We start from the raw sequence: 18,708 nt of genomic DNA, 5'->3' as shown, positions 1-18,708 counted from the left end.
TTGATGCAGAATACTACTAATAATAACCACCAATTTTGAACATTTACTGTATTAAACACTTTGTATATATTAACTAATTTAATCCTCCTAACAGCCCCATGGGGTACATTTCACATATGAGGAAAGAAAGCCTAGAGAGGACAAGTAACTTGTTCAGAGTTGTAGAATTAGGAATTTGCAAAAAAAAAAAAAAAAGAAAAAGAAATGTTTTTAAACTTGGGTCTGCCTTACTCTGTGGACCGATTAAAGTTCAAATCAGAAGAGGTGACACACAGACATGGCATCCTCTGTGCAGGAAGAATATATCTAAAGTGATGCTCTCAGTTCTGGGGACCCCATTTCAAGAAGGACATTGTCTGCAAAGTAGCTGTCTAGAGGAGAGCAGTCTGCCTGTGGAGGAGTGGCAAGTCCTGCTCTGTTGCCAGAGAGACTTAGAAAGGCCAGTGTTTGGGGCTGGGAGACACCCAGGCAGGAACCTGGGAGTCATTGTTAAGCATTATGACAAAAGGAAAGGAGATGTCGCTGTGCAGCTGCCCCCTCGACTGGAGCTGCCCAACAAAGAGCCAGCCTGCTTGTGGGGAGGTTAGCTCTCTATCCCTAGCCAAGCAGGGCTAGATAGCTATCAGTAAAGGATGTTGTAGTGAGGATTCCTGCTTTAGGTGGGAGATTGGCGAAATTACACCCAGAAACATGTCTGGCTCCAAGATTCCACACCCAGCTTCTTGATTCTGGGTGGTGCCTGTGTGTCAGAACTGCAGAGGACACAGCATCCAGCCCACAGGAAATCACCCTGGGCACCAGGTGCAGATCAACTGTGTCCCTGGGGCCGGGAGGCAGAACACGGCAATGTTGGCTCCCTCTTCTGGAGGGTAACAGCAGCAGTAGAAACCGAGCAGAGTAAATGAGGACTTAGGGGGAGAGGAGGAAAGGCTCCTTGGTACAAAAGGTGGCTGAGTTTACAGTGGGTGCTTATTAAATGTCAAATAAAGTTAATGAGCTAGATTCACCGTGTGTCTGATGCTGGCTTTAAGCCAGAGCCTCAAGAAACCATGTTAACTCTTTTGGTCCTGAGATCATTAGCCATTACCCTTGGCTTCCTGGCAGCACTTCAATGGCCCCCAACGGGGGGGCATTGCTGGGAAGGACCTACTGTCCTGGTCATTGATACCCGCAAAGCAGGGAGATGTCAAACCTTTTCCCCCAAGTACCTTCCTCAAGAGGAAGCAGCTGTGGTCCACTTTGTTCTTTAAGAGATAGATATTCAGCAATAACTGTGATTTTAGGGGAAAGTCCTGAAAACATGGTGAAACTTCCAAACAGAAGGTGGCAGGAAGGTCCTCCTCTGACCCACCACTTTTCCATGTAGACTTGCTGCCTGCCCTGAGGGTCCTCTCCCCTCTTAGCTTCCTCCTCAAGCCCAGACTGGGTACCCATGATCTCTACTTTCTATAGAAAAAGATAACCACTCATTGTCCTGGTCTTGGCCCTCAGAAGTAGGTGGAACAAAACGTTTCTCAAGCTCATCAGCCTTTACTGGTGGGTTGACTGCAAGAAGCAGCCTAGTCTTCAGCCCTCCTACCACCATGTGCCTCCCAAACCCACAAGTATAAGTACTCACTTCTAGCTCTGTTTCCAGTCTGAGTTTTCCGACCAACTTCTAGGCACTTGCTTATTTCATTTCTACATTCAAAGTCTAAAACCACATGTGTCAACTCACCCTGACAATAGGGCTTCTTTCCTAAAGTCCATTACCCGGCTAACAGTACCACATGATTCTAGAAGTCTTCGCATTGATTTGGATTTGTCTTGTCCCTCCCTAATTCCTCAAGTCTAGTTGCTCACCAACTTCTATGAATTCTTCCTTTGAAATTTCTCATACCTCTTCTGCTGTTCCCATCGCAGGTTGAAAATTCTGTTATCTTGCACCTTAATTACTGCAACAACCTCATAGTCATTTTTCGAGCCTCCGTCCCCTTCCCTACAACAACACATGCAAATGCTGCAGCCTGCCAGCAAAATGAGCGCCCAATGCCCTGCTCTCAGTACATCCTTCCCCTGCTGATGGAACAGTTGTCACCTCTGTGTGTCCCGTGGCATCAGTCCTAATGCCTTTCTTTGATAATCAAGGCTCTCCCAGGCTAGTGCGCCAATGCTACTCCGCCTCTGATTCCCCTTCCCTCCACATGCAAGCTGGTCTCGCTCTCCCAGTCATGCAGCACCAGGCCTCTCCCTGAGCTGTGCCTCACTCCAAGCGTCTCTCTTTCCAATGCAGTACTATGTCCACTTGTCCTTCCGAGGCCAACTCAAGTCTTGGTGCTTTTAGGATTCTGATCTTGAAGACTGGCATCCATAGCCTTCTGCCTTCCCTGGTCTCTGTAGCACTGGCTACCCATTTCCAGGTGTGGGGTTCTGACTCAGGACTATCCAGCACTGTTCTGAAGAACCTCATGAGCTTTGTTTTTCCTATAGCTCCCACAGCCCCTAACACAGTGCTGGTTGGGGGCTAGTCAGTGTTGAGAAAAAGGAGGGGTGATCAATGTTCTGAGGCAGAGGATTGGATGAAGTCCCTTCCAGGGATGACTGGACTTTATGTGCAGATCCCTAAATTCATAAAATTGTCTTGTACTTAGATATCTGGACCAAATCTGGTGAGTCACAAAGATGACGAAGTCTGCCTTGGACCCAGAATGAGGAACTAGGGGGCCTACTCTCCCCACTTTCCCATGGCTCTGTCCAAACCTGCAGGGACACAGAGATATTAATGACTGAATACAACCTAACATACTACATTTTTGAAACCATGCTGTCAGATTCTAGGAATCCTCTACCAGCTGGGAGGCAGGCACTGGGCTTTTCCTGGCACCCCTGGAACTGTGTGGGCAGTCGTGGTCTCCACTGACCCACTTTACTGATTTTATACTTTCTGGATGCCCGGGAGGCCTGGATAGGAGCATTGCCTCCTCTCCCTTCAGCTTTTTTTTTTTTTTTTCTGGACAGGTACAATAAATTCCTTTTATTGCCCCCCCCTTTTTTTTTTGTATTTTTGCATTCTTCTTTTTTTTTTTTTTTTTAATTTCAGCTTATTATGGGGGATACAAAAGTTCAGGTTACATACATTGCCCATGTACCGCCTGTCCCCCCAAGTCAAAGCTCCAGGCGTGTCCATTCCCCAGACAGTGTGCATTGCACTCATCATGTAGGTATATACCCATCCCCTCCTCGCACCCCCCCCTCCCCGAGTCAGCACCTTCAAGCGTGACCATTCCCCAGACGGTGTGCAACACACTCATCATGTAGGCATACACCCATCCCCTCCCCCCGCCCCCCACCTCAGTCTGATATCCAATTGGTATCATTCCCAGATGTGAATTTAGGTGATGATCAAGGAAACCAATTTTCTGGTGAGTACATGTGATGCTTGTTTTTCCATTCTTGGGATACTTCACTTAATATAATGGGTTCCAACTCTCTCCAGGAGAACCATAGAGATGTTGTATCTCCGTTATTTCTTAAAGCTGAGTAATACTCCATGGTATACATATACCACAGTTTACTAATCCAATCATGAATTGATGGGCATTTGGGTTGTTTCCACATCTTTGCAATCGAATCCAAGTGCTTATCAAAAAAATAATCCATCACGACCAAGTGGGCTTCATTCCAGAGACGCAGGGGTGGTTCAACATACGTAAATCTATAAATGTAATTCACCACATAAACAGACGCAAAAATAAAAACCTTCAGCTTTTAATCCCCAAATATCACCTACTGTTTAGAATGGGCCCTTTCCCAGCCCCCTTCTGATCCTCCCTGAGATCCTGGCACTTATAAATGCATCTTGCTGACTTTCCAGATACACCCCCACATGTCACTGGCATCCCCAGAGCTTGTCCTAGAGCTTGTCTTCACTTTTGAGAGCACTCTCATATATCAATGTAGGTCTCTGGCAATGGCCAGGAGTTTCTTCTGCTTCAAGAACTGCTCCATGCCATGCAAGAAGGCTCTGGACAGTGGCTAAGTCATTTCTTTCCAAACCTAATATATTTATAGGCTTGGTTCATGTTTAAGATTTGGCAATTCTGGGACTGTGGCTCTTTAAGACTCTAGGCAATCCCAGCCACAGTGTAAGTGGATTTCAAAGTCAAAGAACAAATATGTCTCAAAATTAGATCTTTAACAGAAATTGGTACACCTGAATATCTTAAAATTAAAGATGTTCTTCTCTCTCAAGGAACTAGCAATCAGAAGTTTAGATCCATACATGCCACTTTTGTGCCATAGGTATGTAACCTATGATAAAAATAATCTGAAATTGTAAGATATTATAAACATGTTAATGATATTTACATTAGCAGTAGCAATAATGTGAAGTAGTGTACAGATTATTGTGAAATGCCTTTTATTCTAGGGATATATTACATCTGATATTATTACTGCCACTAATAATGTTTCCCCAACACTCACAAATCTGAGAACGTTTTCTGAGCCCTGTCTCCAAATGTTTGGCTATGCCTGACTCTGGCTGACTTGAATTCCTTGTTCACTGTCTGGTGATTCATTGCACTAAATACCATTTTCCTGATAATTAAAAACTGCTCACTGGCAAGTGGGAGCAGGAACAGGCTGATGCAGGATTTATGCAGAAACACAAAATGAGCCAAAAGACAAATGACCTGTTCTGCCTAGCTAAAGGCATTTTTTTTCTCATCATTTTCTAGGACTTGAGAAAGGCTAGCCGTACTGCGGAGGAGAGGTCTGGGGAGAGTGCCATTCTGAGATGAGGTGGATGCAGGGGGAGCCGTTACCTGCATGTACTTGGCCAAATCACGCTCCTGACTTAGCATATAGACTCCAGCCCCAGCCAGAAGCCAGGGCCATCTCCTCGGTCCATACAATCAGATTTTGCTTAGAGGAAAAGCATTGAGTTTGAGCCATTCGTTAGACCTATGATTCACTTTTTCAGTTTCCCTTCCCCAGTGTGGCAATGCTTTCCTCAATTTCAGGGAACATGAGTACCGTTCCTACTGTTGCATAGTTGCTGCAATTAAGATGTCCTAAACTGATGTTGCATCATTTCTGGGCCCCAGGCAGCCTCCTTGGCTTCTGGTGAAAGGCCTCAGTGGTACCAAAGCCCATAGCCCCAGAGCAGCAGCTGCGGCATCACACATATGTGTGCATGCGCGCGCACACACACACACACACACACAGATACACACGTGTCCTTCTTAGTTCTACAAGCCAGCAAAGCAGCAGACCTCTCTTTGTGAGTAAACTGCATCCGTCATCACAGTGCAAACTCTCCCATTTCAGTGCACGTAGTTGCACATTACTGGCCCAAAAGAATCCTGGCACCATCAAGAGATGAGCCCTTTCCCTTCTGGGAATAGCTCCTTCCTCGAACTGAGTGTGGCCAATATCTGTAAAGCTCATTAACTTGGAATCCTTTCCCATTCATCCTTATATATATCTTTACTTGCGAACCATTCATTACAGCGCTTTCTAGATTGCTTAATTAGTTTCCATGGAAAAGTTCCTGTAAGACAGCTTAGCATACATTGTTTAAAAGCCCTTGATCTAAAATAACAAGGTAGTTATTTCTAAAGTAACTAATATAACCCTAAACGGCTTACATCCCCCACTGGCCCACCCCACCGGCTTCCCCTTCCTACCTCCCCAAACACTTCCTAGAACAATTTACTGATAATAATAATGAGTCTTTCAGTCCTCACCGTACATCAGACACTGTGCTGGCTATGTCACTAGCAATAAGTTCTTTAATCTCACAACCACCCTGAGAGGGAGGTATCATCCTCTCTGTTGGCAGAGGAGAAAACTGCTCAGAGAGGTGTACAGACTTACCATATTATGTGGGGCTAGCAAAAGGCCTTGGAGTTCTGGACTCACCTGTGGGTCACAGCTCCTGGGCTTCTTACCTCCTCTCTCATCACTGCACATAATTTGGGAGAAGTCACAGCTTGTTGACACGGGCTTGCTGTCCCTTTTGCATTTTGAGTGCATCTGCTGTTGCCAGTTGCACACTGGCTGGCTTCTACCTGTGGCATCTGGGTCTTTTGCCTCAGTGCTTGCAGCCTCCCCACCTACCCGTACAGCAGGCTGAGCAGCCCCTGACCAATCGGTGGGGGAGCAGTGGGAATCAGTATGGAATAACACAGCTCCCTTGACCCACCTCCCCAGGGTAGGACAACTCTGAAGCAGGTGGTCACCTAGACATTATTTACTTGCTAATCTCAGGGAGATTAAGCCTGCTTAATGACCCACGGTGGTCAGTGGCCCGAGAACACACCCCCAAGTCCCTGCCTTTCCACCACCCACCACCATGAAAACAAGTTCTGTACTTTGTCTAATGACACATCGAACATGTTGAAAAATTACACTATAAATGAATCCATTTGTTTCTTGGGTTCCATTTACTTTTTTGGTCTCTTCTCCACCATTTTTTGAATGTTATTTTTTCTGCAATGACAATTCTGTACTTTGTCCCCATGCATACCTATTTATCTTGCCACTGTATATGTCAGTGACAAGGTCTATATTCCTTTATGTATTTCTCTTTCACCATTTTATTCGTTTTTCATACTTCAGTGTGTCTGAAGGTATGAAGCTTCAATTACCATTTTTCTTTCATTCCACCTCATTTTTTCTATGTAAACTTTGCTCTTTTCTCTATTAGTATTTTCTAAGCTTTTCTTTTCACATTTTCTCTTCTGGTATACTGTCTCAGCCCTTCCATCTTGATGTTTTTCTAACAGCAATTTCTCTCTCTCTTTTTAAAAAATCTGTCCTCATCCCTCTTGCGGCTGCACCACAGCCGTCAGTTATAACCTTAACGGTGGCCTCCTCTCAGGAAAGTTGTCAGGTTGATAAATATTGATATCTACCCTACCATTTTACCACCACTTTTCTGCTAATGTATTTGGTTGGCATCAATCAGCTTCTTTGCCTTCTGTGAGTTCCTGGTGCGGGAACCCGTCCCGATCTGTCACTTATAAGTAATCTGTTCCACATTTCATCAAGAGCTCAAAAAGAGAAGAAAATATGGAGGAGAAGTAGAGGACAGAGAACCAGGCTAGAATGGCCCAGAGGGAAGGAGGATGGGAGGAGGAGAGGCAGAGGGAGGTGGCGGCCTGCTGTGTGGGAGAGGTCCTCCCAGGAATACCCGTAGTGCTGGGAACATCAGCGGTGCTTAATGACCACTATGTCCTCTTTGGGATGTTAACCCTGCTTATCTTCTCCAAAAAGGCTCCCCAGGGATGAAGATCTACATTGACCCCTTCACTTATGAGGACCCCAATGAAGCTGTCCGGGAGTTTGCCAAGGAGATTGATGTATCTTTTGTGAAAATAGAAGAAGTCATTGGAGCAGGTATGGCTCTCCCCTCCCTCATTTCTGTTTGCTTAGTGTCCAGACATTTTCTTCCCACCACTCTAAGTGTTCTCTTGCAGCATGAAAAGCCATCCCATTAGAAAGAGAGCTTCTGCCTCCTTTCTCCTAGAAGATGAGTCTGACGCATCTCCAGTGTGTGTGTAGAGCACAGAGGGAACATCACTTGGGATCTTCTGGGGACCTTGATCCTGGTGGCCAAGTTTGTCTGGTATTGCAGAGAAGTCAGCCATAGTTTTAAAATATTCAAAAATAGTTCTGGAAATGGACCATCTAAGGAAGGTAAGGAGAGAGACGGAGGGTACTTGGTGTAGAAGACTTTGAAAGAAAGATAAACTTTTAGAAGCTGAATCTAGTATCCTACTTACTAAGAATGATATCTCAATGGCTTAGGGCCAAGATTTCTTGCCATACTTTGAGTTCTTCTTTTCCTATGCACATGTATTTGGAGACAGACCACGATAAATAGAAGAGAGACCACTGCTTCCAGAAGAAAGTCAACCCATAGCCATATTTTCTACAAAAGATCTATGGTATAGATGGTAACACAAGGCGAATTTCACTCATAAGGAACGTTTGTGTTCTCATCCATCTTCCTGCATTGGAACAGAAACCCAGAACAATGTAGAACTCACTGCCTGAACTGGTGTCAGGAAATTTTGCCTAAAGATCGATCCAGAATTTTCATCTTTCTTTAATGGGTTGGTAGTTGAGTCAATTTGGGAATGGACTGAGCCTTATTAATGCAAATGAAATAAAACATCTCAAAATATCACTATTTTAAAAGAAATCTCTTTACTGTCTCTTAGGAATCTTCCTAAAAGATGTGTTTGATTTGTGTCCCTCTCCCTACTTCTATTTTCTTCTACAAAATTCTTTATCTTTTCTTCTTCTGCAGTTCTTCTTAGCCATTGTCTAAGCTCTTTTCACTAATGTGTTGTAGTCTTCTTTCAGGTTACTAAGTCTATAGGTGCATTATTCATATCAATATTTGGAGATACATGGGGTTGTCTCTTTCAATAATATTTAAACTCAATAAAATATGTTTAGTCAAAGTCTTACAGACAGCTACTTCATATATTATCCTTAGAGGGAATGCCACCATCCTTCCGTTCACTGCCTCTCTTAATGCACTCGGGGTCAAAAAGCCATTTGTGAAATTGGAAGTCACATTTGAAAGCCTGCCCCATTAGGCTGCATTTTCATGCTCTGGGTTCTCTCTTGAAGAGCTTTGTCCTCACACCTCTTTCCGCATCAACGTGGTGGGTGCTGGAACCCTCCCTGTCAGGTCACGCCACCCCCTCCTGCCAACCCCTCGGAAGTTCCAGCTGGGTGACCAGAATCTGATCCACACGAGTCCATGTGCATGTCCCATTGACTTTCATTAAATATGTTACTGAACCACGACTTTTCACTTCTGTGCAAGATAATTTTCTCTTCCTCCTTAGACGCTGACATATTTAAGGATCACTCCTTGGAAGGCTGGATACCAGATAAATTGGATTACTCCTAGAGACTCAAATTGCTCCAGTAAACTTGAAGGAGCGTTGGGGAGGCGGGCTTTCAGTCCTGCACTCTGTTTGCCCGCATTACTAATTGTTGTTATGACTTGCAGTAATGGTGCTAGTGATTTTAATGTTGTTATTTATGTCACGTGCTCAGAGTGATGTGTTGTGGACTGCATTTCATCCCAGACAGCACATGTCAGCCCCCTCCTGCCTTCGTCAGGGGAGGAGTAAAGAGCGTTTTCCCTTTATGACCCTACTAGGTAGTTACAATTTCAGGTGAGCTCACCAGCTGTCAGATGCCTGCAAAGGGACAATTGATAGTCCTGCTCTGTCCTTCACCTCCACTTGTGTAGCATTTGCCAGTGCTCCAGGCTTGTGCATTCTGCTCAGAGAAGGTGCAGTCCCCTCTGTGGCTCCCATGGTACTGGGGGGAGACTGATGCATTTAGCGGTTTCTGTGATGTCCAGCCACATGGTCCGAAGACCTCTGCCCACTTACTGCTGGCCACCCTCTACCAGAGACCCAGCTCTTCATGATTCAGAACATCTCAGAGCTAATCCGTATGGATGTCAACTTACTGTGAATAACTCGATGCAATTTTATCACAAGACACTCCTGGGGGGAGCCAATCTTTCTCCAGTTTTCTCCTCCTCTCTCATCACCCTCACTTCCTCCACACCCTGCCTCACCAAAGTTTACTCCACTTTGTGCTAAAAGAGCTGGTGTGAAGGTTAATTTTTTTTAAAAAAGTAAGGAATTTTCTAAGATTTATACAGTGTAATCGGCAATTGCTTCTTTTAGCCACCTGGGAAATTTTGAACAGGGGGCAAAATTGGGTTGCAAAATGGTAACAAAACATGAAAAGAAGAACCAGAAATCATTTATTCCTCCTTTATTTTTTTCTCACTTCCTCCTAGCTTCTCTCCTTCCCTCAACAAGCTTTTACTGCGTCCTTCTTACATGCTGGATGTGGAATTCTAGAGATGCAGTAACAGTTCTGCCCCTCAGAGCGCTGACAGACTTAGTGGGAAACAAGCAGGCCGGAAACAGCTAATTACCTGACGCTGTCCACAGCACAGGCACGCACAAAGTGCTGGGCCTGCACAGAGGCGTGTTCAGCTCCTTGTTCTGGGAGAGGCTGGGGTATCAGGAAGGCCACAAAGAATGACTTTGGCTTGAGCCTTCAAGGATAAAAACCAGTAGAAAAAGTAAGTTTTTATGAAATATATTTAGAGAATGAGACAGTGATGAGAGGAGATGAAATGATTTAAGGATGAAAATGAACATGCCCTCCCAGCAGTGATGCACTGAACAGCCTGCGCTAGTTTGCAAAAACCGATTGATTGTGTGCATCTCTTTCCAGTCTCGTGTTCAGTGACATCATATTGGTGGCTTGACATCAGCCATGGCAGGAGTATTTATACCATGGGAACTGGCAAATGCTACACATGAGTCATTCATTCCCTCCTTCCCTCCCTCTCTCTCTCTTTCTCTTTCTTTCTTTTCTGGAGAGCTGGTAAACACTCACCGACACCCGCTGCCCTCCAGACTGTGCAGGTTTATTTCAAAGAGGTTGCAGAACAACCAGCCTATGCCTGCTGAATATAGAGCCAGAGGAGAAGACTATGTTTGTTGCAGGAGGGATTAAGTTAAGAGTTCAAGAAGGTCCTTCTTCATTAAACATTGCTTCTGTGCCTGTGACTGTGGTCAATGCTGGGAAAATACACTCGATGCCTAACAATTCCTGCTATGCAGGGGTTATTGTCTAGTACACAGACACACTGTGACACTCAGTGAGAGGAGGGTAGTGATTTACAGCTAAGCAGAAGGGCCCAGAGAACATGTAGCCCTGGAGATGGCAGAGGAGGACTCAGGGGAGAGGGACCTGAGGAGGTGGAGACCGTGGGTGGGCTGATACTGTATGGCACGTCCTGAGAGCCAAGGCAGAGAAGGCTGCTGGGGAGGGGTTTCCTATGCGCAAGGTTTGAGCACAGAGTCTGCAGAATCAGGCTGGGGCCTAGGTACCCAGAGGTTGCTGTGCCAATTTTATCCCATAGAAAGTAGGTTCTTACCAGGGTGGGTGATAGGAATGTGGTTCTGGGGATCTGAATCTGATAAATGCTGTGTTTGGATTGGAGTGGAAGAGGATGACGGGAAAGGGTGGGTAAGACCTTGGGGGCATGGAGACGAGTTATGGGGCTTTGCTAGACGTGTGGAGAGGTTTTGAGTTGGTTGATGCTGGAATCAGTGGTGGGAAGGAAGGCTGCATAAAAGTAACTAAACTTATCCAGACTGGGGGTATCCAAACAAATGTGGTGAATAGAGTGACGGTGGGCTTGGTGCCCAGAGTTGATGGGGAGAGGTGGCATAGTGGTTGTGGCCAGAAATGAGGGCACCAGGTTCAACAGCTTGAAGAGAGAGTAAGGCTGCCTGGCACCCAGGGTGTGGAGAGTGGTGGGTGCACATGTGAGTTAAGGCCAATGGCATAAAATCTAGGAACTGTGAGGTTGAAGAATTGCATCAATTGCCACAGTTTCTCCTAAAGTTGTTGATGCTGAACAAAGGATTAATAAACAGTAATTGTGAGCTAGGTGTGACAACACCCAAGAAGACAATAATTAATTATTATTTATTATGTCCTTGTGTGCTTAATGTCCATCTTTCCTCACAAGGCTCAAAGTTCCATGGGAGCAGGGGAATATATGTTTTTTTTTTATTCTGGTACCTGGCCTAGTGCATAGCACCTAGGTGCTTGATTAAATATTTGTTGTATATGGTGAATAAAAGTAGGTCTTTGGGGGGAAAACATGGCAGGGGATAAAAATTTGTAGAACCAGGTAAAGTTTGGGAGAATGCAGAGAGACTGGAGAGGTGGAGTGAGATCGCGAATGGTTTGGTGCTCTGAAAGCAGCCCACCAGAGTAAGGAAAGCCAAGCCTTCCTCTTCTCCCAGCAGATAATGGGGGTAATTGAAGTCTCTTCAGAGAGGGCAGCAGGCCACCCTGGTATCTTTGAAAAATATCAGCTCATTGTTACCATGAATCTGACTAATATGAGTCATCTCATAGATCAACTCCAATGCATTGGTTAATTCTGATCAGTTTGATCAGTAGACTTGCTCAGAGCATAAACCAGGGCTACCATGTATGATCGGGCTCTATAGCATGAATGGCACTTCTGGGTTGTGCAGTGTGCAACCTGTATAACTGTATGCCACAGTGTGAGCATGACTGTCAAGTGCATGATTACGTAGGTAGCAGTGTCACCAGAAGTTGTTATCTAGGAGAGGATGTGCCAATTGTATTTTAATTGATAAATATGCAATGGCTGGTTGTGAGAGACAAGGAAGCTTACAGTGAGCAGTCTGAGTGAGAACAGTGCAGTGAGGGAATATGTGACATGTATGGATGGGGATGGGGTTACTCATGTGAGGCCAGCAAAGAGCCAGCACATCTCTCTTTGAAGAAGAGGATGGGTTTCCTTCGGGATGATTTGGCAGAAAGGTCATCTGCGAATCTGACCCTCCTGGGGTCATTCAGAGTGAGAACGGGCTCCATACTGGGTAAGAGTCACAGCAGGAAGAGTTTCTAGGAGAGGAAATCATAGAAATGTCCCCAGGAATTATAATTAAAGTAGCTAGCATATCTTGAACACTCACCGTTTGCCTGACACTACCCTACATACATCACAAGCATTGCCTCATTTAACCCTCCTAGCAGCCCTTTGAGTTAGAGTGTATGTATTTGCTTGTAGCTGGTGAGGAAATCAACATTAAGAGGATGGTTTGCCGAAGGTTGTGCTGCCAGTTGAGTTCTTGATACAGCTAGTATTTTAACCCAGTTATTGCTGATCTAGATCTGGTGAGTGTAACCCCCACGCCAGCTGCCACCTCGGTTGCTGTGGAAAAGAGCAGCTCAATATACAAGGCATTGCTTCTGATGGCAAACTCCATCTAGCAGTTTGCAATGCCCAGGCCTCTTTTCTGGGAATTATGATACTGTCCCTAGAATTCATTATCTGCATATGGTGATGCTGCAAAGACCGTCCCACACTCCTTGGAGAGAACATGTTCTTCATAAAATACCCTGGTTCCATCTTCTGGTTCTCCTCTGCTAAGTGTGACCAGTTATCTGCCTTAAGAAGGAAAACATAAGGACTGAGACATTTAGCATTTTTAACTATATGTGATTGCTTATGTTATGAAAATAAGCTCATTGCATACACAAAATATATGTGTGTATATGTACACATATATGCACGTATGTGATATATAGGTAGGCAGTTATCTAAGAACCACAAAAAGCTACAAGAAAAGAGAAAACAATTTTGCCCTTACCATCTGGGCATTTATTAGGTATTGTGGATACCATGGCTGTCAAGCAGGTTCCATCTCATGTGCCACCTCCAGTAGCCTGGTTATGGGTATCTGAGGAACTATGCTGAAAGGATGAAGATGGTTGTGATCAGTTAGTAATGTCTGTCCTCCATGCAGGGTCAGGAGGTGGTGGGATGAAAACCATGGTTCTGCTATCCCTGCTTTAGACATAACCTACTTATCCCACATAGACTAGTGTGTCAAAACTTGCTGGAAATCATACTTTAAAACTGAATTTAAATTTATGCTTTAAAAATTTCATTTCTGGGGTAAGCTTGAATTAATAACTAGTAGCTCTGCCTTCCTTTTTTCCCCCCCAAGGCAGTTTGTGACTTCAAAATGCTGCTAAAAAAAAAAAGTACAATTGTGTGTAGATTCAAGCTGCACATGACCAACAGCTATTGCTTGAAATACCTGCTGGCAGGTGGATGTTTCATTTTCAAAAATTGAAAATTCTTTTCTTTTGATTTTATATATAATAGTTGAGACATTTAATGCTGCTGAACCACTTTTTCTCTCTTCCACATTTTGTCGAGGAATTGGCAAGAAGCTGAAACTTGTAGGGAATAATTTCAGCACTTTTCTGGGAGGACGCTTACAGGAACTGGTTAAATTACCCTCAGCTGACAGCCTTGAGGGCTGTGGTTCTCAAACTTGTGAGGCAGCATCAGTCTCAGATGGAGGCATGTTAGCACCCAGGGCACACGGCCCACTTACTGAGCTTCTGACGCTGTAGGTCTAGGTGGGGCTTGAGAATATGCATTTTCTAGGCGATACTGATGCCCCTGGGCAAGAACCACACTTTGAGAACCACTGCTGAGGGCCACTGGCCACCAGACTGGCCTGAAGCTGTATCTGGGTCTTAACCAAGTAGAAGTTTGGCTATAGGAGTGGACCCAGGGTCAGCTGCAAAGATGTGTGCCAACCACAGTCCACCCAGACCAAAATGAGGCTGGCTGCCTTTACTGTTGGTAAGAAATCTGCATGAAGAGAATCAACACAGCCACTACCCAACAGAATCATTTTCAATAAGCACCTATTTTAAATATAATGTTAACTCTAGATTTGTCAAAAGCATTTTTTAGGTATTATAAATTTTCACTAAAAAATGAAAAAAAATTATGGCCATGATTTGGAGCTCATATAAAAGGAAGCTCTTTAGAGTTCAGATTATGGCAAATCAAAGTACCACAGACATCAAGTTCTGGCCTTAATTACAGGAAAATTATCAAAAAGCAAAAATAGTTCCTTGAAGATATATATGTCCCTGAAGTCAAGAGCACAGGTAACAGCAGTTTCTTAGATTGCAAGCGACACAAGGTCTTGATTTTCTGTTAGTAATAATGGCAGTAAACCTACCGACTCCCACCTCCCTACGAGGCCGTGGCATGCCAAAGGGCCAGAGATCCCAGACCTTAGAGTCCCAGGCTTATCTGGGGACACCCTCCATGCCCAGGCACCTGGCAGGGGGACCATGACCCCTGGCAACAAGCTCTGGTATGTCTTGCGTCAGTCATCCTTAAGTCTCATAAGGTCCCCAAAACCTACTATTACTCCCTTTTCTCTTCCAGTAGGGCCCCCCTCCCCTTTACATTGCCCTTCTCACTCTGTTTTGTCTTTTTTTAAATCACCACCCTCATGTGTTTCGAACAGTTTGTAGTTTACAAAGTACTTTCTCCTAGACTTCTCTCAACACCTGCTAGGAAGGCAGCATAGTTTATCACTTCTTTGTATTGTATAGCGATGAGAAAGCTCAGTCCTGGAGAAGTAAAGGGCCTGCCCACGTCGGATGACTCAGGTGTGGTTTGGGAGTAGACGTGACGCTTCTTCCTCTGCTCACTACCAGTTTCCCTCCCAACTGTGCTCAAGGGCCACTTAATTACTAGGGTGAACACAATCTCTCAACAAGGATTAGGTATTAAGTGACATCCTTTGCAACTGGCGCTTTGAAAACCTCCTGGCTTGGAGAATATGAAGTCATTTCTTTGCCAGACAGGAAAGGAGCTCTTTTTACAGAATTCCCATCTTGAAGTCTTGGCAGAGCATATTTCTGAGAGCAGGACACCATGACCACCAAAGTAACCAACCACAAAATCCATCATGCCCAAGGAGAACACGTTTTTATTTTATAATTTTTAAAAACTATATGATGAGGCCTCTGCAGAGGATACAGTTTACAGCTAAATATATTAAGAGCCCTGCACTTGAAGACCAATCAGCCACAAGGATTAAACAATGAAATAACATTTGTTGATTAGGAAAGTAATTTGATCCACACCGTTCTATGTAGCCACACCTTCACTGGCTCCTTCCTTCCTTCTTTTCTGCTTTCTTTCCACTCACATCTATGAGGTCCACACCATGTGCCAGGCCCTGTGCAGTGTGAGGCAGCCTGTATGCAAGCTCTGCTTTCAGAAGTATTCAAAGGTGTAGAGATAAATTTTAGGTAGTCTCGGGCTTTTGATGATTCACTAATTGTTTGAAATATGCTTGGATGGTTTCGGCCGGTGGTTCTCAGCCTTCGCTGCACATCAGGGTCACCTGGGCAGCCAGGCCTGGCCTCCCAGGCCCATGACCAGTGCAGTTGCAAAGGGCCCCACATGCAGAAGGGCCTGTGCTTAATTTAATGCTCTAATGTCACAGTCTTGAAAGTCTCAATAATTTTGGATGAGGAGTGCTGCATTTTCATTTCACATCAGGCCGTGCGAATTATATAGCTAATCCTATGTGTAGCTTTTAAATATGCCAATGCCCAGGCTGCACCGAGACCAATTAATCAGAGTCTCTGGAAGTGGTACCCAGGCGTCTGTACTCTGTAGGGCTCCGTAGGTGATTGCAGGGGATAGCCAACTTTGAGAAACACTGGTGTAGAATAGAAGTTCTCAGGTGGGGTATTTGTATGTTGTGGGGGACATCAGATTCGTTTGAAGTACTTTCCAAACTTTGCACACTCATGTGTAGAAATTGAAAAGTATTCTGAGTCCTAAATATTCTGATCCTACCCAACTCCCAGGTAGGAGCCTTAGATGAATAATATCCCCCTATAAAACAGTACCACTTCTTTTGTTTTTACCTGGATACTGAGTTGCTGCGACAGTCACTATATATCAACTGTTTGGACCTGCACAGTTAGGGCATGATGGTCTCTGAACTATACTATATTCACATGGCTGTGTTCTCTGCGGCAATGCTAACCGAGGCACCACTATCTAGAGGCAGTATGTCAGGGAAAGACATGGGGGCATGGACAACAACTCTGGCTCTCACAGTGATGTGTTAGAGCATGTTTTCCTTGTGCCTCAGTTTCCATATTAGTAAAATGGGCATAATAATACCCAACTTACAGGAGTATTGTGAGGATTGAATGAGATAAAGTGTACAAAATGCGTAGTACAGTGCCTAGCATACAGTAGGTGGTCAATAAATAAATATTTGTGTACTGTCTCCTCCAAGAGGAAATATTAGCATACACTTCCCCTCAACTATCAACTATGGCTTTTCCCTAAAGGAAAATAGGACTCATTATTCTGGAAACAAGGAAGAAATACTAATCAATATTCTTCAATCAGTGTGCTTATCAAATACGCAGTTTGTATTCATTCAGCTCATAGTTATTGAACATCTATTAGGTCAAGGTGTCAGAGGGATGGATTCCATATATATATACCACATATATACATGCAACGTATATATACACACATACATACATACATACAAATACTCATATATATATGTGTATATATATATGTGAGAGGTCCCTATTGCCTAATACCTTTCTTTATACTCATTTTAACTACCAAAGTAATGCTTATTATAACAACTCAAACAAGATAAAGTAACTTAAGTTTACTAACTCTTCTTCCTTCTCCCATCCCACCCTCTTAGTGTAAACATTTTTAAATATAATTTGAACTTAACATGAATTTGATATGTGTTTTTCCATTATTTTTCTTTTGCATACACGCACACACGCACACCCCCCCTACATGGGCACATACAGTATATCACATGCTATAACTTGCTTTCCTTCTCTTCTTCACTTAAGAATATAATGTGGGCATTTTTTGAAGTGAATACATATCACCCATCTATTTGTTTTCAATAGCTCATAGCATTTCAGAAGACATTCGTGTTTTTTAGCCATTCCCCTGGTTATAGCCATGTGGTATTTGTCTATAGAAGATGATGCTGCAATAAACATTTTTCACTTATAAATTTAAATACTGATACTTCTACTTTTTTTAGATGAAGGAGGGGTAGAACCTCCAGCAGTTTATAACCCAAGAGTGAGCAAGGCAAAAGCAAACAAATAATAACATGATACCCAACTTTTATTGGCATGCCTGCCAAGTACCAGGCACTACAGTGGATGTGAAAGCTACCAACGTGAATGAGTCTCGGTCTGAACCCAAGCAGTTTACCAAAGCAGCATGTGAATCAATGTCACACCCAAGGTTACATCCGGGAGCAGTGGCACACACCTTAATCCCAGCTACTTGGGAGGCTAAGGTGGGAGGATCAGTTGAGCCCAAGAGTTCAAGTCCAGCCTGGGCAAAAAAAAAAAAAAAAGAGCAAAGCAATGTTACAAATGATGTCTATGTGAGTATAAAGTGCATGTTGAAATCTTCCTCTGGTTCTTAAGCCACCCTTTAGTCCACCCGCAGGTTCTATCGAGTTCTGTTGACTCTGAAGTGGTTTTACGTGAAAGTCCTTTCATGCAGCTTCCTTCCAATTTTTTTTTGCAGCAGAAAACAAATGAAACTCACAACTAAATCACAGAAGCAATGTTAATTTGTCTTTCTAATGTGGCCAGTAATTTATCTGATTGCTCACAGTTTGCTCCATCATTTTCTTCCAGAAGCTGAAAGTGAAAAAGAAAGTTTTCCCAGCAGAAAATCATGTTTTTCCTGTCAGGCCTTTGACACACGTTCACTGCTGCACTTACAAGTAGATACTTAACTGATTCACATGAAAGAACTGGAAGTTACAAAGCCAAGTCAAATCACAAAATAACTTTTGAAAGCAGATTAAACAGGATTCAACAGATTTTTTTAAGCAGCTATGAAATAGTGTCACCAGAATTGTGTTTACTCTTGGTGACTTTACTGTGAAAATGTTTAAATGCTGTAGCACCAATGGAGGTGTGCAGCTCGCGCCTGCTTGGAGAGCTAACTTGCAGTTCTGCTGCCAGGAGTGCGGTTAGCTGACAGCCTCCAGCTGTAGCACTTTCAGGGTCTGCCTCGGCTTTCTGCAGAGACCCAGCCAGAGACTGAGCATGGTGGGGGTGTTAGGGCCTGGCTGTTTCTGGAAGGGGAGCTCTTTGCTCTGGAGCTAACCACTGGCTTGGCTGAGACTTCGTCGGTTCTGCATTGGCTGGGTCTGCCTGGCGAGCTGGGGCTTCTCCTGCCTAATCCTGCTTCCCTCC

The 18,708-nt window shown here is 44.1% G+C and overlaps 1 protein-coding gene across 1 annotated transcript in view; it reads left to right on the top strand.

Annotated features, from left to right (window-relative positions):
• The window catches only part of EPHB1 (EPH receptor B1), a 414,325-nt gene that overhangs the window by 335,221 nt on the left and 60,396 nt on the right, over positions 1-18,708 (top strand). Inside the window, exon 10 of the mRNA XM_069473212.1 lies at positions 7,261-7,383. Within this exon, the coding sequence (XP_069329313.1) occupies positions 7,261-7,383 (123 nt within the window). The remainder of the gene's footprint in view (positions 1-7,260; positions 7,384-18,708) is intronic.

This window comes from Eulemur rufifrons, chromosome 7, assembly GCF_041146395.1.
Source record: "Eulemur rufifrons isolate Redbay chromosome 7, OSU_ERuf_1, whole genome shotgun sequence".
In the NCBI taxonomy this organism is placed as follows: Eukaryota; Metazoa; Chordata; class Mammalia; order Primates; family Lemuridae; genus Eulemur; species Eulemur rufifrons.
Note: the sequence above shows the minus strand (reverse complement) of the source record. Positions and strands in the feature narration are given on the sequence as shown.